The sequence below is a fragment of the Marmota monax genome, unplaced genomic scaffold (genome assembly GCF_021218885.2).
Source record: "Marmota monax isolate L192 unplaced genomic scaffold, Marmota_monax_Labrador192_F-V1.1 WCK01_AAM20220418_F8-fsc00004, whole genome shotgun sequence".
Classification (NCBI taxonomy): domain Eukaryota; kingdom Metazoa; phylum Chordata; class Mammalia; order Rodentia; family Sciuridae; genus Marmota; species Marmota monax.
In genome coordinates this window covers 12,746,443-12,769,752 of record NW_026692881.1, presented here as the reverse complement: position 1 = coordinate 12,769,752, position 23,310 = coordinate 12,746,443, and the positions used below count along the sequence as shown (strand labels likewise).

Genomic DNA, 23,310 nt, shown 5'->3' with positions numbered 1-23,310 from the left:
GTGCATAGCACTCATCTAATTCCACTGGTGTAGACTTTAGCACCATGCTCGCTATTTGCAATTAATATCATAACACAGATACATTTTGGTTTGCAGTCTGTACTTGAGTAGTGTTTATTTAGTGGACTTTGGTAAAGCCCTTGATACATATTAATCTCTTCACAGTACACATTAATGATGGTCCAGTAATCTCAAAAAACAAAAACAAAAAAACAAAATAACAAACAGCTTTAAAGACTAATCAATAAATTAAACAAAACAAAACCCACACAACTCCCCCACCCAACCCCCTCCCAAAGCTAACAGTTGTGAGTTGTATTTATATTGAAACCTAATGTTTTAAAAACACTTCTGGTTCTCCAACCACCCCACCCCACCCTGGGTATGCAGCAATAGTAATCAATTATTTTATTCTACCCCTCCCCAATTAATCCAGTGTTCTTTAGCTTTTTTAAATATAAATTGGGAAAAGTGTTAATAAGCTTTTAAAAAAGGCATATTCTTCTATAACAAGAATGACATACAAACCAATCAATAAAAGCATTTGACAAGACATTAAATCACCACAGGCACTGGTTGTTGTTTCAAGTTAGGATCTCTATCCCAATATCTTACATTCATAGCATTACTGAGGTAGTTAAAATACTGAAAATTGGACTCCAGGTTGCTGAGTTTGTGAATGTGAAAGATATACTATCTTTTGAACATATTTTCCCCCCAATGATTCAAGTTTTCTTACGGTAAGAACTACTAAACCTGCTCCAATTAGCAGCCTTTTTAGAGGAAAAATGATGATACTTTCAGAAAGCAATTTCCACACTTGAAAACTGCCATGAGCGAGTGTTCTTACCTGAGTGGTTTTTTAAATTTACCAGACTAATAAATGCACATCATGCCCTCTGTATCTAAATTATATAAAAGTTATTTTCCTTTTAAGGAAAGGACATTTCTCTAAGAATTCATGCTGGCAGAAGCCACCCACCCACACTCAACCACTGGAGCCATTTGGATCAGTCCTTTGCTGTGTTGAGCCCCTTCCCTTCCTCACAAAGGCCATTGGCTTGATTACTGAGACTCCTGCTGCATACCCACAACATCATTATGTTTGTCTTCAATGCACATTGTGGCGGTTGCATATCTGCCATGCAGATGCCCCTCTATTCAAGTGCTATCCTTAAAAAAACACAAATAGACACACCTTAATAATTTTTAAACCAGAAAGCATCCCTCCACCAAATCTCTCTTCTCCCACTAACAAGAGAGTAATGTATACAGTTTATTCACTATTATTATTTTTTACTTTTTAAGTTTATTCCCCCAAAACATTTCTCCCAAGTTGCCCTTGCTAACATGACTATTATTGTGTTTTCACTCATCATGAGTACAGTGAAATATGCCAGGGCAGTTGTGGGCCCAACCTAATGAAAGCAGCTACTGAAATTTAGAAATCAGTACTCTTGCCTGTTTAGACTAACTAGCTGGATTCCGTGGTTGCTTATAAAACCTGTCTTCCACATAACAAAGTGCTGCACTAGCACAACCTGAGTACTACCCTGGCCACTCCCCTCTCCAAAATAAATCTACGGGACTTTCTTCTAGTACTGATATTTTACAGTTATGTCTTCCTTTGAAAAAAACCTTTTTCTTAAGAGTATTCTCAAATCTGAATATAAATCATTGATTGCACTGAGAAATGCAAAACCTGTATACATATTATGAATCATAGGAACCACCACTTCATTCATTCTGTGCTACAATATTAAGTTCTCATTGGAAAACACATTTTAGCATAGGAGTATTTAACCTATGTTATAAAGGTAGTTCATACTATAACATTCCCAAAGCATGTTGCATTACAGTTAAATGTTTCCAAGTAGTACAAATTCCCTGAGTTAATGTGTTTTAATTCTAAAGAGTTGAGGCTGATCACTTAGGGGAAAAAACAAACAAGCAAGCAATCAAACAAAAGTTATGACCATGATTTTAAGACATGGGATCTACTCCACCCCTAAATTTAGTATATAAATTCAGATACCTATATTATTTATGATAGGAAGTTATACAGAATCATCTGAAAAAAATTTTTACTGCACAGATTGGTATAGCATATCAATTCATGAGTTTAACCTTAGTCAGAAATTAATCTGTAGGTAAAAAAACAGAACAGAACAAAACAAAACAACTCAAAAACTGCAGAATAAACAAAAGATCTCTTCAAAAATTAATACTGTAACTTTCCTTCATAGAAGACGGTTTGGCAAGTCCACAGATAATCATTAGTCTTTGACATATAAGCCAACATAAGGCCCAGAGCCTACCACAGGTCAAACCTCAAAATGGCAAATTGGAGTCTGTCCAAATTTGTTGTTGTATTGAAAATATTTGAAATATTTGGACCATCAGCCAGGCCTGAACATATCTGTCACACAGGATTTTGTAACAGGATTTGACACACACTATTAAGTGTTTGCTTAGTCCTCCTAGATATTAATGGTGCACTGAAAGGGATATTCAGTCTTCTGGTAGATCCTTTCCTTCTGAAGAGAAGTTTACAAAGTTTGTACCAGAGCTTCAAGTCACAAGACAGTCTGGGTTGGTTACTGCCTTTGCACATAATCACCTTTCAAAGCACGGGGTAATACAAGGATAATGTTCATTTATCTGGTAACTCCGGTTATAAGAAACACTCAGACAGGGTTTAACTTCTACTGGTATTGCTAGGGACATCCCAACACCAGTCTGTATGTGCCCAAGGCCCTGAACACTGGTTTGGAAGCCAGCAGGACATGTCTGTAGTGTGTAAGACGAGGTGTGTGTGGTAGATACAATCTGCTGACAGCTTGGTTGTTCTGATACAGGATGGCGATATTGCAGTGAGGTCTGCTGAGTCTGAGGGAGATACTGAGGTTGCTGAAAATGGACCGGCCGTGAGGGCTGGGAGGCTGTCTGGAACACACCTAGTTGTGCTGACTGAGGGCCTGCCTGTCCTCTCTGTTTGTTTGCTTCTTTTACATCATTATCATGAGCACTAAAACATGGAGGAAAAAGGAAACAATATTACTTGAGAAGAATCTGCAGGGAACTCCCACCTCCACCTCCTCAACAGCTCACTCCATCAAATGCCACCACTACACAGGCAGCAGTCATTGCACCATAATTCCCAGCAGCAAGATCTTCTCTGTACCCTCCTAAGGCTATTTCCAACTTGGGAGGTGTGTCCAAAATAAGCACTTAATTTTGACTGTGACTTTAGTAACACTCTGGTGAGCCCCAAAATTTGAAGTGGAAATAAGAATGGGGTAAGATTTACTTGGACTGATCTCAAAGTTATGGCCTATAGACATTCAAGAGCAGCTCCTTTCCCTATCATGTACCTAGAACCACAGTAGAAAGGGTAACTTCTAACTTACTAGAAGCCAAAAGGAGCTCCCCTTCTACAGAGTCCTGCTCATACAGTGGCTTGTTCTCATGGCAGCAAGCAGCTGTCAAGAGCAAGTCTCCTAAGAGCTCTGTGCCTTTGAGAACTTTTTTGGGGGGTACCTTACACATGAATAAAAACGTTAATGAGAAACTATGAACACAAGACTAAAAAGGCTTACATCAACAGTCGTTCAATACACTGCACTAAGAAATCCCAGGAGTAAGCAGTAAGACGATGCAGTCTTGTAGGCCACGTTGGAGAAAGACGAAGTATAATCCTCGAAGAAGCCACACATGCAGCAGCTACTAAAGAAGGTGCATAATTTAGAAAGGCATAATCTGTGGAGACACCAAAAATGAACTTAAGCAACAGAATACCAAGTTACAAGCACACAAGTTACTTACTGGCAGCCACAACAACTCACCTTGCAGAGATACTTCCAGGAAGTAATCTGCATATTTGGCCATGTAGAGTTTAGTTTTTTCCAAGCAAATCATTGGCCAGCCATCATGAAGATCTGTTTCATGTACTGCTTCTGAGAGATAATACTCGATAAAGTGGGCAGCTGTTGGAAGGCAGAGGTTCCACTGAAAGGTTTCTAATAATAATAGTTCCATATGTAGCAAATTTTGTTTTGTTAATACTAGATTCATATTAGTCATACAACCCAGACTGTTGAGCTGCTCCAGCTTAGGCACACTATCTTCTTTTTCTTCAAATTTACCTTTTAAGAAAAGGGGAAAGGTTGGGAAAAGTATTAGGTAAGAGATCATTATATGTCTATTCAGTTAAATGGATTTTCTGACTTACCATCAAGATTTAGACCAAAGACATTCTTTTCTCTTCCTTACTGAGATAGGACTGTGCCAGAATACTTTGGTTCTGTATTTGCATATGTACTTTCCTTCCCAGTAACACCATCTCCCATTTTCCCTATCCTCCAAAAAAATATGCATCAGGGGGTAGAGAGAGAGGAGGGGAGGGGAGGGGAGAGGTGGGGAGGGGGGAGGGTGGATGATGGGAAAGGCAGCGGAGCACAACAGACACTAGTATGGCAATTTGTAAATCAATGGATGTGTAACTGATGTGAATCCGCAATCTGTGTATGGGGTGAAGGTGGGAGTTCATAACCCACTAGAATCAAAGTGTGGAATATGATATGTCAAGAAATTTGTAATGTTTTGAACAACTCACAATAAAATCAAAAAAATATGCATGGAATACTTTCATTTGTATCCTACCTTGTAAAAAGAAAATAGTTATATATGCCAATGAGAAAAATAACTCAAATCTCACAAGCTGATTCTTTTCAGAAAGGATCCATTTTGTGGGCAGGTGATGGTTGGTGAAAGAAAATTATTTTAAGGTAGAAGCAGAGTAGAGTTTAAAGGACTTAATGTCAGAGCTTTTTAAGCTCAAGTGTCTCATTTTGGCATATTTTCAGCATAATCTCAATTCCAGAAAGAAATAAGAGATGGGGAGGTAGGGCTGGGTGAATGTCTAGCAAGCATTATCATTCCACAAAAAAACAAAAAACAAAAAAAAAAAACATCTATCCTCTTCTGAATTCTAGGCAAAAATCTAGCTAAGTCTATTTTAAAAGGAGGGGGAAAGGAGAAGATATTTTCTATCCTCTTTCAAATCCCCTTACTCAAAGCAGAATAGAAGACAACATGATAGTTGGATTTCATTATTCAAAGGCATTAATTTTTCAGGAAATATTCATCTATAAGGTTTCCACAATGAACAACTGAGGAATAAGATTCCATCTCCAGCCCAAGAAACACATTTCTACTAATTTCCAAATAAGCATTTTCCTATACATAAAGCATGCATTTTAGGTATTTCTAGAACTTATGGCTGGAGAATAGTCATGAACTATCACTTACTATTAAGATTTTTCAGATGCAGCAATAGAACCAGCGTTGTTTTCAAGTCTCTTTGGGTCTTATTCCTTGGTAGTTCATAAAACAGAAATAACTAAAGCCTTCTAACTCCCATTATTATGTTCTATTTTACATTAATGTTTAAAAAATATTTTGACATTTCAATATTTTGATAACAATTTCAATATATGTGGTTTCCTTGGAAATCTTATAATTTTATTTTATGCATTTAAAAACACTTTTGGAGAAGAGCCAGAAAAATTGCCAAAGTGAGAGAAACTAGAAGTTTCCTTGTCAACTTTCTCTTCTAGAGGGATAGGTTTGTACCACACATTAAAGCTGCAACAACAAATGGTAGGGACCACTCAGTGCAGATGCTCAAAGTATAGGCACCTGTATGGTAGCCAGCAAAAATTCACTCATGATGACCTATTCAGTGCTGAGGAAAAACTGCTGCTACATGCCTTTGATCTTTGCTTAGGCAGCAGAACTGGGGTTAAGTTCTGCCTCTGATGCAAGGAGATTCTAAGTGCCCATCTTGAGAAAAACCCAAGCCCAAAGGAGGAGAGATGTTATCTCTTCCTGCTCAAGAAAGTTAAATTGCTCTTTAACTAAATAAAGCTGAAGATAGGAGTTGATCTATAGCTTACATAATTCAGACTTTAAAATCTAGATAGTTCTTTCTAGTTCAAATCACATAAAGAAGACTTCTGCAAGTTTAGTATACACTTTGTATAATTGAAAACATCTTAGTGTTTTTTTAATATAGTTATCCACCACCCACTCAATAAAGTGAAGGAAGAAGACAGACTGTTCTCAGTGTTTTTAAAGTGAAATTCTTCAGAAGAAGAATGACCTAGGAATTTGATTCAAGCCCTCAGGATGAATCATTAAAGCTTTCAAAGCACCCTGCCATTTGTGTAGCAGCAGCCACACTGGCAGTATACTTCAAAGGAACATTGTAAAAAATTAATGAGTTTATTTATATCATGTTTGGAGTTCCTTTGAAGAAATTAATATACCATAATTCACAGATCAAGGATGTTTCATATTATCTCTTTGAAACTTACAACAGCAAAAATAAAATTGCAGCTGGGAGTGTAGATCAGTGGTAAAGTGTTTGCCTACCATAAGCCCTGGGTTTGGTCCCTAGCAAAGCAAAGCAAAGCAAGCCAAATAAATAAAGAAATAAAATTGCATAAGATCGATTTCACATCTCAAGAAACCAGGTAGTGAGGTTGGCCAATTCATTTAAGGTCAAATAAACTGATTTAAACAAAAAAAGGAAGCCAAAAGGAAGATTTATGTTTGAATTCCCAAATCTGAACCAAAGTACTGTACCAGATTTTATAGGGAGAACTACTAGAATGACAGATTTCTATATTTACATGTATAGAGTAAGTATTCAATGATTATAAATGTAAAAGACTTTATATACTGCTTTGCAAAGTTAAAAATAACTTGCATATTGCATATATAGCCACATTTAGAATTCTAATTCAGGTTAAGGAGTTTTGGAACTTTTTAATTATGTATAGTGATATAAGTGCTCAGCTTTGTGGACATTAAATTCAAAGAGTGTGATAACATCAATGAGTAACTGCTTTCATATCTATAGTTTTTATTATGCTGATGCTATGTGTGTGTACTTTAAATCTATTTACCTATCCATAATGCTACACACACATACAGTAAAAAGATCAGTTTCTTCAATTGAAAGGAAATACCAGAAGCCATGTGATTATATTGATAAAGGCCCCAAACAGGATATAAGGGCACAGGAAATTCATATCAGTTTCCCAGAAAATAAAGAATTAAGAGGCCACAGAAAACAAAACACCAAGTTGTCTTTCCTTTAGAGGAAATGTGCAAGTCAGTCATGGAAAGCAACATTTTCAAAGCCAGCAGTGAATGACAGATATGTGGTAGAGAAGAGTTGTACACCGAATTGGGAATGGATCTGGGGAAATTCTGAGCTCTGCCAAACCACTTTCTATTTTTTTAATTACTTAGTAGGAAAGTCATCCTTAATACATACTAAGAATACTCACAAATTTGTAAGGCCATCAATCTAATAGAAAAATTGATGAAGAACAAAAAATTCATAGAAAAAAATTCTAAGCTCATTAGAAATTTGAGATACAAATCAGATCAACTGTGAAATATTTTTGCTCTAAGAGGAAGTTATAAAAAAGAAAAAAAACTTTGCTAACCCACTACTGGTGTCAAGGAGAAACAAGCACTTGCTACAATTGTTATTACTAAAAGTCTATAATTTCACTTTCACTTCATCTTGATTCCAAGATCATTTGTTAGTTTCATAAGACCTTAAGCAAATTATCAGACACCCCATATTCAAGACTGATTCCAAGCTCTTCATATGTTTCATGCTGGCCACAGACACCAACGGAAGCCATGCTACACGTGATAAAAACAGGATATGAGAATTTCTCTGTACAAACCAGGGTCTATTTTAGGACAAACCAGGACTCTTAGGGAATAATTACAATGTCAAACCCTTTATGTTGCATTTTCTTATGTTAAAACCCACCTTATCCTCAAAACTTTGTAAGGCAAGGGGTCTGTATTTTCATCTTAATAGAGAAATAACCTGGGATGCAAGGTTGTTGAAATTCATATTGTGGGTGATTCAAATCCAGAAAAATCCATCATTATAGTCCCTGCTCTAAAACAAGGCAATCAGAAATAATGTGTAGATCCTTCTTCCTTTCTCTAATGATGAATACAACAAGGAATTGGCAACTTAAGCTCCTGGAATTTTATAAGCTGCTTTCAACCTATTCCATAACTGAAATAAATTTTACCTGGTACTTTCAGTTATAAGCTATCCTGTACTTTCATACTCCAGGATGCCCACCCCAAAGCAGGGAAAAGTTGCGGGAGGATCATAATAGAGTTCAGTCCTTCTATGAGGAAGATAGCAGTTATCTGAATAATGTTTATGGTAACTAACAGGAGAGCTGCCATTGACATCAAATGTAAGAAGGCATAGTATGAGAATATATCACTAAGAATGAATTCTACAAATTTAAAACATATCAGACACTGAAAATTAATTTAGTCACATAAGTCAGTCTATGAACTGACCATGCATCATTTATTAATTTCATAATCCACAAAGATGAGCTTCCCACTTGACCTACACCATTCTTTTAAGAACTACAGGCAGAACAAGTGTGATTTTGTAGTGGTAAAATGACAGTGTCAGCTACAGCAAGCAAAAAATTTTTATTAATGATCCCAAGTTTTAAACCCCAAAGGGCTTCACAGTCAGTGATGAGACATACACAGCACTGTACATGTGATTACTTATGGGCATGAAACTTTAATTAAAAGTTAAAGGTTCAGACCTTTATAGATTGGATAGAGAGAAAGGATGGGAGAGGAGGGGAGGAGTAGGGGGGATAGGAAAGGCAGCAGAATAGAATAGACAATATGATTTATGTATATACATTCCATGTATGTATTATACGTCATGTATGACTAAAAAAATGAAAATAAATCGTATGGTTAAAAAAAATGAAATAAAGATATTTGTCCACATACAACTAAAAAATAAATACTAAAAAAAAAGTTAAAGGTTAATTATAAATGTGCAAAGAGTACCTCTCTGGCTTCTGGGTGGGGGAGAGATGTGAGATGTGTCTGGGTCTTAGGAGGAAGACAGATTAAAGGGGAAATGCAGTTATTCAGGAAGTAGATAATATTCTGCTAAGAATCTGGCTCAAGGTATCTGGGAAGAAATTTGAATAAGGAGACTGGGTGACTACATCCAGATGAAAGATTCTAAATGCTATAGTAAGCAGTTTCTACCTTAAACCACAAATAGTGGGAAGTCATGGCTTTATATGACAATGGCTTTACATTCATTCTTGTCCTAACAAGGGATCTGAAATAACATACAAAAAGATATTCAAGGGGACAAAATAAGTAGATGAGGTCATCAAATCACAGGAAGAATAAAGATAGGAAAATAAAATCTGAGAAGAGATTAGTACCAGAAATCAAACCACAGGGGACTACATTTGGTTTTAAGTTTATTAGCAGCCAAAACACAAAGGTGTTTCAGAAAGAACTTCGGTGGCACTGGCATAGGGGGAATGTTTTGTGGACAGCAGCCATACTGGATCTTAACCCTTCAGTGGTGATTAGAGGTGAAGACTGATGATATATGTACATATTACAGGGCTTAACTTTCTATTATAGTAACATGGATAATATAAAAAGTATACATCAATTTGACTTCAATAAAGACATTCTCATTACTGAAAAAAGAAAAAACTCAATTCCTTTATTTGCCCTTTCTCTTCACTGAGAGTACTAGCAAGCAATGAAATGAGTTACAATTAGATATTAAGAGAAAGAGGTGGGAAAAGGTCTAGTGGTACCTTCTGTAAATTGGGTTAAAAAGATCAGTTGGCCTGATGCACAAGAAAGATTCTTCCATCTGTAGTAGCTACACACAAAAGTTCATTTCACTAAGCCAATTTGTTATATAGTCAGTAGAAAGCATTCTAACAATCTAAGAGCATGGTACTTTTACAAGTATCTCAACTTTAGCTCCATTAATGTTTGGAGCCAAAGAATTCTTTATTCTGGGGAACTGTCCAGTGCATTACAGAATGTTTAGCAGCATACCAAGTTTCTGTGCACTAAATGCTAGCAGCATCCCCCAACAAGTTGTGATAACTAAATGCTTTCACATGTTGATGAGCATCCCCTGTGGGTCAGAGTTGTTCCTGGTTGTGAATCACTGATTTTAAATAATGATTCTCAATTGGAAAAGCACAACAGAATTATCTTTGGAACTTTTTAAAAATTAAAAATTATCCAGTTCCCACTAGGTAAATGCTGACTCAATAGATCTGTGGTGGTCTAGAATTTGCATTTATATCAGAATCTTCAACATGTTGGGCTTAGGCATATATTTTTCAAATACTCCAGAACCATTTTTTCATGTCTGATTAACAATCATTCTGCTAAAAAAGCACTTTCATAATAAACTTCCTGATAGTACTAATGAATAGGATTTGAGTTCTATGTAAGTCTATTTTATCATATAAGTAATGGAGATTTCCAGTCATGTAAATCACATTCCTACTTACTTGCTAGAAGCAGACAGGAAAGCGCAACTAAATGCAGCTGCTGGATAGAGATGTCATAGCGATCCATAAACAGGTCCAGCAAATAGACAGCAAGATGTCGGGCCGAAGGGCAGAGTGTGAAGCGATTGCTCACAATGGCAATCAAATCAGCAAAATACCTTCTGAGACTTAGTTGAGGGGACTGGCCTTTGTAGGAGGGCAACTTCAGCTCCTAAAGCAAGAAGAACAACACTTAGTCTGACATAATATGTAGAAATACCCCCACATAGTCTTTCCAATATATTAGTGTTACAAGTACGTCCAAAACACACTTTTCCTAAGAGGAACACAGAAATGAAAAAAGGGAGGATAATAAATGGCATTTAAAAATTAATCTGGTTAAAATAAAAGTTTTCTATTTATTCTTAACGACCTCTGACGTGACCAATTTTAAGTGTTTCTTGCTTTATGGAATGGATACATTCTACAAAGATCTTTAAAAAGAGAATTGTATTTTCAAAAAAATGTGTCCTTGCCAAAAATCTAACCATCACACACACACACACCCCTGAGGAATCTCAAAACTTTTCTTAAGAAGGTGGATATGTTCCTGGTATGCTGCATATCATGTTATACTTGCAGAGATCTAGAGACCAGTACTCATCCTTAGTATTTTCTAATCTCATGTCCTTTTCAGCAGTTTTATGATCTTCTTTTGCCTAATCTTTCTTTTGCCCTTTATATACCTAAATTTTTCCCATCATCAGTTTTTAATCTTAAATATTATACCAACTAGTTTTTCAAAAATTGGAAAATATATACTAGTAAAATATTTCAGGAGCATAGAAAAAAGTGGAAAATTTCCAAATTCATTTTATGGATAAGTATAAAACTGACACTTAACTAATAGGTACTACAATAGCAGGAAGTAACATGGATATGATACCAAAAGCACAGGCAAAAAGAAAAATGTCCAGTCCCCAGAGTGAAAGGGCAACCAACAGAATAGGAGAAAATGTTTAGAAATTATATATCTGACAAAAGATTAATAGCCAAAGAACTATTACAATTCAACAGTAAAAAACTAACCCACTTTAAAAATGGGCAAAGGACTTGCATAGACATTTCTCCAAAGAACATAAATAAAAGGCCAAGAAGCATATGAAATGATGCTCAGCATCATTAATCACTAAGGAAATGCAAATCAAAACTATTCAAAAAAGGAAGAAAAATAGAATTAAGTGTTAACAAGGATGTGGAGAAACTGGGACTCTTGTACAATACTAGTAGGATGTCAAATGGTACAGTTTACATCCATATTATCATGGATAATGGTGGCAGTTCGTCAAAAAAATTAAATAAATAATCACCAAATGATCCATCAATTGCACTTTTAGGTATATCCAAAAGAACAGCAAGAAGGGATTTGAACAGATATTTGTACACCCACATTCATGTCACCATTATGTATAATAACCAAAACATGAAAACAAACAACCCAAATGCCTACTGACTGATGGATACATAAAATGTGGCATTCACAATGAAACATTATTCAGTATTAAAATGGAAATTCTGATAAATGCTACAGAGAAGACAGTATGCTGTTGGATTATAAAGAATAATTATTTTACGGTTCCACTTATGTGAAGTACTTAGAATATTCAAATTTGTAGGGACAAAGCAGAATAGTGGTAACCAGGGGCAGAAGGGTGAGGGTGGAAGATTGGGAAATTACTAAGTATGGAGTTTCAGTTTACGAAGATGAAAAAGTTCTAGAGGGGACAGTGGTGACAGAAGCAAAACAATGTAAATGTACCTAATGTTATTGAACTGTCACTTAAAAATGGTTAACATGGCAAATTTTATTACATGTACATTTAATAATACATGAAAACAGGGAAGTTACATATAATCTAATATTTTCTAAGATTAGATTAGTATCAAAAATGCATCATCATAATCAGCTGTAATACTTCTCATGAATACAAGGACTGTTTGGTATTAGGAACTGTAATTCACAAAAAAATTCATACACAAATATGCACAATCATCTTGACAGATACCACAACAGCATCTGAAATAAAAGTGACCCTGGGAAAAACAGAACAAATGTTCATACATATCTTTAATGAAGGAATGGATTGGATGGAGGTAAAACGGTATTGAATATAAGAGCCTGCATCTCACTTGCAGGTGAAACAATAGAAGGATTACCAGGCTAGTGCCTATGATTGCAACATTACCTAACCAATTCAGATAGAAAAAAGTGAAGGTATACTTATTGGAAAGGAAGAATCATAAATTATTCTCATGAAACAAATTATTATTTTTTAGATGGCAGAATTTGTGTCCAGAAAACTCAAGAAAATCACAGAAAAAATAAAGAGAAACAGTAAGATTTCAGTAAGATGGTTGATTATAAAATTAAAACAGTTTTTCTATACAATCGAATACAATATTTCACATGAGTATCTATAAAAATAAAGACCAAGAATAGATTTACATATGCCAACACTGTATGAAGATAAATTTGGCTGGTTGAGGTGGCGCATATCTGTAATTCCAGTGACTCAGAAGGCTGAGGCACAAGGATCACAAGTTCAAGGCCAGCCTGGGCAACTTAGCAAGACCCTGTCTCAAAAGATAAAAAGGACTGGGGATGTTGCTCAGTGGTAAACAGCCATGGGTTCAATCTGTAATATGAAAAAAATTTAAAAAAGATAAAAAATTGATAGGTGTGGAGGACTTACATGGAAAGATGTTCTTGGACAGGATAAGATATATGAAAATAATGGCATTTCAAATAAGGGGAGAATAGATATATTTAATAAATATTTCTGTTAAATATGATGAAGAACTAATTTCTTACTGTTTAGAGAACTCTTACAAGTAAATCAGTAAGAAAAAGACAACATATGAACCAAGATCATAGGAAAAATACAACAGGACCAAAAATATATAAAAAGATGTCAGATCTTATTCAAATTTAAAGCATTATGTAATTGTTTACTTTCTAGATCAGGTTTTATCAATTTTTGTTTATGCTATTGAGAGAGAAATAGTAGCTCTCACATACTATTGATCAGATTGACAACTATTGGAGAGTAATTTGTAATAGATAATTTTTTAAAAAGTACAAATGCTTTTTAACCTAAAAACTCTAATCCCAGGAATATATTATATATAGCAAAAAAAGCTTGATGCCCAACAACCACAATGGATCTCCAGAAAATTATGCTGAGTTTAAAAAGTTAATCCTGAAAGGTCACATATTTTATAACTCTTATTTATATAACATTCTTGAAATGACAAAACTATAGAAAGAACAGATTGGTGGTTGTCAGGGGTTAAGAGAGGGCATGAGGGGCTAGGGTTTAGGGCCAGCAGTAGAGCACTTGCCTGGCACACGTAAGGCACTGGGTTCGAGCCTCAACACCACATAATACATACATACATACATACATACATACATAAAATAAAGTTAAAAAATTCTTTGTTAAAAAACTCTTTTTAAAAAGAGGGCATGAGATGGCAGGGGAAGGGTATGCTTTTTATAAAAGGGTAACATAAGATACACCCTTGTGATGATGGAAAATATTCTACATCTTGGCTACGTCAATGTAATTACCCTGGTTGTGATAGATGATTATAGTTTTTCAAGAAGTTACCACTGGAGGAAACTAGGTAAAGGTAATAGGGGATCCCCCTGTACTATAACTGCATAGGATTCTACAATAATCTCAAAATATAAAGCTTAATTTTTTTAAAAAAGTGTGATGTCTATTAATAGGGATCTAGTTAAATAAACTATGGGATGTTGATGCAATGTAGCATTTAAAATAAAGGTCAATAGACCTAGATAGGTTGATGTGGAAAAACCTCATAAATTGGGGGTGGTATGGCAGGAAGGTACAGAATAATGAATATATGTTATGACCTCTGTAGGAACAACAAAATATTATATTTTCAGATATACTGATTTACTAGGTATCTTCAAGGAAAAAGAACCTTAAGAGGATCAAGGCAACACAAGCTGGGTGTGATGGCACACACCTATAATCCCATGACGAAGGAGGCTAAGACAGGAAGATTGCAAGTTCAAGGCCAGACTGAGAAACTTTGCAAGATTCCATCTCAAAATAAAAATCAAAAAGGGACTGTGGGGTTTAGCACAGTGGTAAAATGCCCTGGGTTCAATCCCAGTACCACACATACACAAATATATAATAATAGAAATAATAATAATAATAGCATAAACAAACACTACTGAGAAAATAATTTTCTCTCAATAAAAGGAACATGCTGGTTTCTCATATAGCTCCTAGGATTCTTCCTTTCTCCTTCACTATTTCTATAGATTTTTAGAATGGTGTAAATGAGTTGTAACTTTACCTTTCTTTGCTGCCATCATGTGACATATATTGAGCATCTCCCTTGTAGCAGGCACTGTGCTAACCCCAGGAGAAAAGCTGGAAAAACAGTCTCAAGCCTCTCTCTAGCAGGTGAATCAAAATACAGAGATCATTATAACACAATATTATTATAATCACAAGGTATTATGATATTATGAGTACACTGAGAAAGGCTAACTCAGCTCAAGGAGTGAGGAACTGGGAAAAAATAAAGCCAGGGTAGGTTTTCTGGAAAAGACATACTAGGAAACACACCTTCAAAATGCTAGAGGGGTTTATTATTAGCAATGTTAACCTTACAAACTTAAAAAAAAAAAAAAGTCAGGAGGGGCTCTGGATGTAGCTCAGGGGCAGAGTGTCTGCCAAACACACATAAGGACTTGGGCTGGATCCCTAGCACTGAGGGAGAGAGGGAGGAGGAAGGAAGGAAACCTAAGGGCCATCAAGACAATTTTAAATAACGTGTCCAATATATTCTCTTTTAAGTTTTTTTAAATGGTAAAGCAGAAGTGCTTATCACATAACCAACAAGAGTCTGTTCTTGTCTAGGTATTGCAGTTATGTAAACATAAGAAAATGACAATGTTTTTCTCAACTTACAGGTTTCCCCTGCTGTCTATTCCCAATCCCTCAGAATTGAACACTCTTATTCTTGCTTCTCAAATGCCATTCCCTTCCCACACAGGAAGGAAATACAGGCTTAAAAGAATACTCAGAATTTTAACTACAATTCTACGGGGTAAATATTTTCTAAATGTTTCTCACAAAGCTACAATTTGAGAACTGTCATTAAGTCTTCTAAAAATTCTTTCCCAAACAACTATGACACTAAATGCAGCAAGAAGATGAGAAGAAAAGGAGACATAAGCATCTGAGGAGACATGTTGATTTGTAGGTTTTTTTGAGTGGTAAATTGTGTTTTATAAAAACTGTCTAGTTGGCATTTAGGGTTGAAGAGGATTTCTAGTCACTGTATTTCACTCTTCCCTAGAAGAAATAATGCTGGTCACATTGATTATTTCTCTACAAACCTTGGGTCTAAACACAGAACATCTTCCAGATTATACAATGGCAACACCCCAAAGAAAGACCTAAATTTGGATGTTCTGACTTATGAAAAAAGATTGGATTCTATGAAGGTGGGATGTTTGTGTCTCTCAGTTACTGCTCCAACTGGTATGGTACTCAGCATGTTCAATACAATAAGCAGATGACTATCTAAGTAAATCATCAACTAACAGCCTGAATTTAACTTGTCTTTTTTTTTTAAATTCATTTATTTATATGCAGTGCTGAGAATTGAACCCAGTGTCTCACATATGCTAGGCAAGCACTCTACCACTGAGCCACAACCCCAGCCCGTAACTTGCTTTTCTATAATAAAAATTCATTTTAACTTCCTTGACTTCAGCCCAGGATAGTGTGCCACAGATGGCCCAAGACACCTTCAGTGGTATTCCTTCAGACCCTGTGCTATCTTGTCCTATGACAGTTCATTAGCAACTTGAGTGCAGGGCTGTCTTATTCTTTGGCTCCTTCAGAGACTAATGCACAAGAGCATTCAACAAACTCAGATTAAAAAAAAAAAAAAAACTACTTCTAAATTCAACTGACAAAACAAACTCAGATAATCACGCATGATTAAAATTATCTACACATAAAATACAAGAATTGAAAACCATGAGGGATCACCAAGAAAAATCTTAAAAGTTTTGGTCAATTAAAAAATATAAGTATCATTTACAAATGATTAATTTCACCACATACAAGAGGGATTAAAAATCTAACCCTTAGAAAAGCACATTTCCAACTAAAAGATGACATCTGCCAAAAGGAAAAAAAAAATTAAAAGCGTATCCAGACAATTTTCAAAGAAGAAAACCTGCAACTCTTCTTAACCCTCCAGAGAACCATCCCATAGTTGGAACTTTTTTATGCAATAAAAATGCTCTCTTAGGGGGCTGAGTTGTATTCAGGGTAAAAGACTGAACATCGAAGTAGTAAACAGCATTTAGAAACCTAGAGCTTTAAAAACATACAAAATTCTAAGAATTTAAGTCAATTCGATTTTTTTTTCCAATCTACTTAGCGTCTTCAGGGACTTAAGATAAAAGTTTGTTATCATCCCAGAATCTCTCAAGTCCAATGATCAGAATCCCCTTTATTAAAAAGCAGGCTGTTTTGCTTCTCACTTTGGTTCTCTCTATCCAAAGTGAAAGTGAGTTAAACTAGAGATCATTTTGGATCAGAAGTTATACCTTCTGGTTATCAGAAAGGCAGAGCTGTCTATTAATCTGTTTTGTAAAATGCACAGTAAAGTTATTTAAGAGCTGTGATACACAGATTTTGTGCCCAGAAAAGTGTATTTTTTCAATATCTGTTAAGTATATTAGGTCTTTCTACCTTTAATACTAAGCCTTTTTGAACAGTCCCAAATCTTAAGAGGCAAGTAATAATAACAGTTTTTACTTGGGCTAACTATATGCCAAGCACTAAAGCCCCTATACAATACATTTAAATTTCAAAATCACCTAATAAGGTATGTTCTACTGTTGTTGTTATTGTGATGCGGATCACCCAGGGCCTCGCTCAAGCTAGGCAAGTGCTCTACCACTGAGTTATACCTTCCACCCCACATTCTATTATGATTATTCCTCACTTTACATGTGGGCAAACTGAGAACCAGAAAACTAACTAGCCCAATGTCTCACAGCAAGTTAGATGAAAGCATGGGAAATTTAGATATGTACAAAAGAGACTTACAACAGCGGCATGCAGAACCAACTATAGAACAATTAAGGCTGCTTTGCCCAATAAAAACTCAAGAGTGTATGTATTCTGAAATACACGATCAAATTCATGGTCCATCTGGAGACAAGAACATCCACTTTTCCTTTCCTAAGCCCTCGCATCATTTAAGTTGCAGGTTATTCTGATATAGCCCAGGGACAGAACGAATAAGTTAATTAACCTTGAGCAAATAAGCGAACTAGGGTTTTCTGGCCTGGAAGACCTGGACTTTCTGGGAACTTCGAGGTTCATTTTAACTGGCGCAAGACCCCAAATGGCAAGGTTGAGAACCAGTGTTACCTTGTACCGAAGCGCTTGGTGAATATCAGCAGCCAGTTGTCCTCGCCACCACTGCCCCTCCAGCTCCATGAGACTCGGCGGCGCGCCTAGCCAGACGCGGCAACTTCAGTCTGGAAGACACGCCCCAGACGCGGTCACTGCCAGCAACTTCCCCCACGACCCTCCGCGCCCCCTCCCTGAGGGGTGTGACCTCAGCTACCCTGTGCGGCTGTTGGTCTTCACCTCACTCGTCCTAAGCCTGGGACGCACCCAAACAGTTCCCAGATCCCACGCTTAAGGCCCGTCCTATGCACTCAGGAGGAGCTAGCTTATTTAGGGAACTGCCCAACTAGTTTCAGGGAAAGAGGGAGATCAACTCGGACCCCGAGCTGCCAACGCACAGACCTGGCCGCAAGCAGGGCAAGAGCCGGGGCGGGAGGCCCGCCTTCGGACTCCCGGAGTCCCGGGTTGAAACGCTCCGAGGAGCGGGTAGACCTGACACCAGTCCCAGCCCCGCTAGGGTGCAAAGTTCCCTCCGAGAGGCCAGGAACGAACGTCCGCCGGCCGCAGAAGGCCGGGCGCCCGCTCCTCCCCGGGATCTGAGGAACCGCGCGGACCCTGAATGGCGAACAAAAGGCCGGGCCGGCCAGGATCCGCGCCTCGCCCCCGGGACTGGTGCCCGCGCCCAGCCCAGGCCTGCTCGGCCGCACCGCGGCTCTCTTACCCGGAACCGCGGCCTTCACAGCCCCAGCCCCGCCGGCGTGCGGGGGACCCCGGCCCCGCTCATGCTGCGGACAGTCGGCAGCGACGCGCGGGCCTCAGCTCGGGCCCAGCGCCGGGGCGCTCCCGCCGCCCATTGTTAAAGGACCGGCGGGCGGCTCGGCGTACAAAGCCAGCGCGGGGGCAAATGCAGTCCTGCACTGCCAATCTCTTCTCGCGATACAGCGGGGTCACCCCCAGCCGTCCAATCGGCGGCCAGGCCGGGCCCAGGTGCTACGCCCCGCAGCGGCTCCGCTGCTCGGCAGCCCCCGCCCGGGTGCTCACGGCGTCCCGGGCGGCTCGGCCCGCTCTCGTGCTTTGGGCCTGGAGCCCGTCCTTCACCTTCTTCGAAACCGGCTTGAGACCGGATCCGGGTCGGTAGAGAGCGCCCGAGAAATTTTAATGTTGACCATTAGGTGACCGATCTGGTTAAGCCACTCACCTGCTGAGAACGTTCGGTGCCCCGCGTGCAGGCAAAGGAAAGTTCGGACGCCTTATTCTGGCGATTAAAGCCCTTCACAGCGTGAAACCAATGGGCCCTACCTTAGATTGCTACATCCTAGGGGATGCTCGGGATCATCAGGCCTTTTAAATGGGTTTTAGGTGTTTCCGTAATCTCTAAGGTGTTATCTCCGTGAGGTGTTCTACCTCAAAATCCACTCCTCTTTTAGAAACCTAATTAATCCTATCCTTCGCCTTATTTCTTTGCTTTAGAGATTCCCGAGAACTTTTCAAGAAGGGAATTAACATTACCTTCAATAACCTAGCTTGTCAAATCCATAGAGGATGTAATTAACCATCTGTGGTAGTAAATCAGGAAACTCAAAACTGGAAACACTGCAACATCAATTAAGGGGTGCTGGAACTGAAATGTGATTAGCAGAAACCAAATCAATTGTTATTTTCACGTTTGGTGGACTATCACAAAAGAAGGTCAGCTTAAGACAGATCTGCACATAATAAATCAGACTCTTAATACTAAAAAATTATGGGACCCACCACTTTTGCTTTTGAATCCAAAAAGACTCAGGATGATAAAGAATTACTACAAAGTGACGAATGGACCTTCTGTGAATCTGAGGTTTGTCACAATGGCAGAACAGCAGCAGACCATACGATTAGACAGCTGATCATAGACAATGTTTATGCCCAGGAGAACAGGGCAATAGGAACCAATGTCAAGAAAAGGGAAACTCAGAAGTGGAAGTTGGCATAGCCTGTCAAAGTCCAGGGAGAAGCTGCCTGACATATCTCAGGAAAGGACACATAAGGATAAAATCTTACCATTTTTTTTAACGGCATTTAAATAGTACCCACCTCCTTAAGTTTCCAATTCCTGACTTCTAAGCAACTTTATGACAATAATTTGGCCTACAAATGACTTAAATGTCCAGGGCCTCCTTAAGAACTTTCAGAAAAAGGGGTCACAGGCTATAATCATCAGTGTAATAAACAGGTTGTCTTTCCTAGTTTCTACTTTGAAGAGGTTATTCATTAGAAAACATTGTTTTATAGTAAGGTGGGGTGTGCAAAGGACTGAGGAAGCATGCAGATATCTGGTGGTTGAATATTCCAGGTAGAGGGAATGGCAAACGCAAAGGCTGTAAGGAGAAAGCATGTTTGGAATGAAAATGGAGACTGATTTCTCTAGCTGGAGTGAAGAGAAGACAGGAAAGATTTCCAAGTTTAGGAAGCAATGATCAATAAAGGTACAAAAGGATGGAAGTGAAAAAGACAGAACATCTACATTAAGAGCAGAGAATGGAAACTGTAGAGTCCAGTGTGTCTGCAGTAGAAGACACAAGTGGATTTGGCAAGAGATGGGGTGTGGTCAGAATTTCTGGAGAGCTTTTGTAACTCACTGAACTTTACTCAGTGAAAAGCCACTTTTTTAAATTGCTTTTTTTTTTTAAACAAATGCATGCAAAATATAAAACATTTAAACAGTATTAGACTGTACACAATGACTAGCAAATCTCTCACTCTCCTGATCCCAGTTCTTCCTAGAGGCAACACTATTACTCTTTTGTACTCTTCCAGAAATAATCCAGGTCTTTATAAACATCCATGTGTATGGCCCCTTTACCCCATTTTGTGCACAAATGGTAGAACATTACAATCTATGTTGTGTACCTGTTTTTGTCATATAATATATTCTGGTGAACATTCCATGACTGAACACCCAGGATTCCTTTTAGTGGCTACATTGTGCTCTAGTGAATGTAAAGACTGGTATCCAGAAGCCCTTTCTCTGGTTCTTGATTCGTTGTGATTTGTACTGTTAATCTCACTGAAACTACTATTCATATTAACATCCTTGCTTAAGGCATCATTGTCTTATTGTACTCCTCCTGTCCTTCTCCAAGAAATTTAACCCTAGCATCTGGGGTGGTTATAAAAAAGGCAAATTACACCTATTATATATTTATTTTTGTGGTGCTAGGGATCAAGCCTAGGACCTCACACATGCTAGGCAAGGGCTGTACCATTGTATACTCCCACTTGATAGAGAAGATTTCCTGGGTCACTTTTCCAAACCACTTTAGCATAACATAGAATGTTAAGAATACTTTCTAGGGCTGTGATTGTATGTTAGTGGTAGGGTGCTTGCCTAGCATGTGTGACGCACACTGGGTTCCATCCTCAGCACCACATAAAAATAAATAAAATTAAGGTATTGTGTCTACAACATATATATATATATATATATATATATATATATATATATATATATGTGTGTGTGTGTGTGTGTGTGTGTGTGTGTGTGTGTGCATGCGCACGTGCACATACAATAAAGAAAAAATAATACTTTCTAAAGCTATTTTTAAAAATAGGGTCTAGAATTTGTAGGTATTTATAATCAGTTTACCAGAAAGTGTTCCAGAATTCAAAATGCTACATGAGATTCTATTCCAGATAAGATGGATATAATAGTTATTTCTATGTGTATACTTCAATGGGCCATAGTGTACCCAGATATTTAGTCAAATACTTTGAGGGTGATTTGGATGGGATTTGATTGGGACATGTTGACTGTCCTAATCTCTAGCTTGTTGACAGAAGATTTTGGCCCTTCTCGGTCTCCATGATCATGTGATCTAATTTTTCTTTTATATCTTCACATTTACATATATATATATATATATATATATATATATATATATATATACACACATCTACATACACATACATGCATATATATGCACACACATCCTATATGCACACACACACGTGCATGCACGTGCACATACACACATTCTATTGGTTCTATCTCTGGAGACCTCAAATACAACAGATTAAACAAATTTTTCCCTTTCTTTCTCAATGAATGTGGCTATAAAACCTGGACAGGTTAAAAAGTAAATAATAGCAGATGACTAGGGTAGACCATAATTTGAAATATCACCAAACTGGTGGTGAATTACCCCGTTCTTTCTCCAGGATCCCTAGCTTGAAATCCAGAAATGGCAACCAGAGCATGGGTGGAGAGAAAGAAAACACTAGAATCCCTTCAGTCATGAGGAATGGGAAAGTAGCCTCATGATGCTCACAAGTTGAGGCAATATCCTTCCTTCTTTCTTTCCCCTTTCCTTCCCTCCCTTCTCCAGCCCCCAAGCAATCCTGTTGCCAGAATAAAATGTCCCTGCTGCCTGCTGCTGGAATACCAGTCTTCAGGAGATGAGCTTTGATAGGAAAGAATCATGTTTATTCAAGGGCCACCAATCTTGAGAAAAGACGGACTTTTTTATTGCCTCAAAGCTCCATCTTGAGAGGGCTCAGGAATGAAAGGCTTTTGTTGGGAGGAAAAGGAAGTAGAGTGAATAGGAAGTCTACAGGCTCCGTGGGGGTTGGGGGGTGTCTTGGTCACCCACCGAGGGGTGTATTTCCTTTCTTCTTCTGTGGCCAGGATATTGCTATGGACTTTCCTGCAGCTAGTCAGGAAAAACCTAAGGAAGGGTTTTTCTTTAGAAAAAAAAAAAGATTAGGGAGGAGTGAAATGGCAAAAGGGAGGGCAGGGGAGCAAGGGACAGTTTTAAAGGTGCTTTTGTTACATCCTGCAGTAGATGTAGTGGTAGCAGCACAGCAGGGGTAAGGGGAGGATGCAGAGGTGCCTAAAACTCAAGGGAGAAGAGATTCCTCTCTCAAGAGAACAGCTGTGGTTGCTTTTTCCCCTCTTTGTCCTTCCACAACTTCAGTCTGGAGTAGGTACCAATATCAAACACACCAGCTTCACTTCAATAATGATGACATTCTGTAAGGCTGGGCTTTCGCTTACAGAATCACCTGGGGAGCTTGTTGATAATCACACAGGCTCTGGAGCTCCACTTTCTGAGGTTTTCATTCAGTAGGTCTTGCAAGGCACCCAAGAATCTGCATTTTCAACAAGATTCTCCAGGCAGAAGTAATGTGAAGCCTACTGTAAACAGTGACACCCAACAGCCTCAATGCCCCAAACGTCCTCTTGAAGGAGGTCTCTGGTAAAGAGGTCATCTAGATTCATCCTTAAAGACTTGGGGGAGGGGATTAGTCTCCATTGTGCCCAATTGTAGGTAAATAAGGCTCAGCATGCAACTGGACTTGAGCATAAGCAGCCAAATTCCATGGTACCAGAAAAACTTTAATGGCTTCTGCCTTTTCCTTTTCCCTTCTTCTTT

At 38.1% G+C, this 23,310-nt stretch overlaps 1 protein-coding gene across 4 annotated transcripts; it reads right to left on the bottom strand.

Moving 5' to 3' along the window:
- Positions 1 to 98: 98 nt before the first annotated feature.
- Positions 99 to 18,791, bottom strand: Ccnj (cyclin J). Of its 4 annotated transcripts, none has more exons than XM_046450350.2 (6): positions 18,621 to 18,791; positions 17,918 to 18,027; positions 10,434 to 10,644; positions 3,846 to 4,145; positions 3,600 to 3,726; positions 99 to 3,028 (listed from the first exon to the last, which is right to left on the bottom strand). In XM_046450350.2, the coding sequence occupies exons 2-6, from the start codon at positions 17,984 to 17,986 to the stop codon at positions 2,617 to 2,619; spliced, it is 1,119 nt and encodes a 372-aa protein (XP_046306306.1). In that variant the 5' UTR covers positions 17,987 to 18,027; positions 18,621 to 18,791; the 3' UTR covers positions 99 to 2,616. The 4 variants fall into 4 exon arrangements, with proteins under 4 accessions (XP_046306306.1, XP_046306307.1, XP_046306305.1 ...); XM_046450351.2 differs by having other exon boundaries at positions 3,600 to 3,723; XM_046450349.2 differs by having other exon boundaries at positions 3,600 to 3,759; positions 18,621 to 18,788.
- Between the last annotated feature and the right edge of the window lie 4,519 nt (positions 18,792 to 23,310).

Coding starts and splice junctions, on each gene's coding strand:
- Ccnj (XM_046450349.2), bottom strand. CDS start 17,986: ATGGAGCTGGAGGGGCAGTGGTGGCGAGGACAACTGGCTGCTGATATT. Junction 10,645..17,917: donor ACCAAGCGCTTCGGTACAAG/GTAACACTGGTT, acceptor TTCTTGCTTTAG/GAGCTGAAGTTGCCCTCCTA. Junction 3,029..3,599: donor TGTATTGAACGACTGTTGAT/GTAAGCCTTTTT, acceptor TCCATGTTTTAG/TGCTCATGATAATGATGTAA.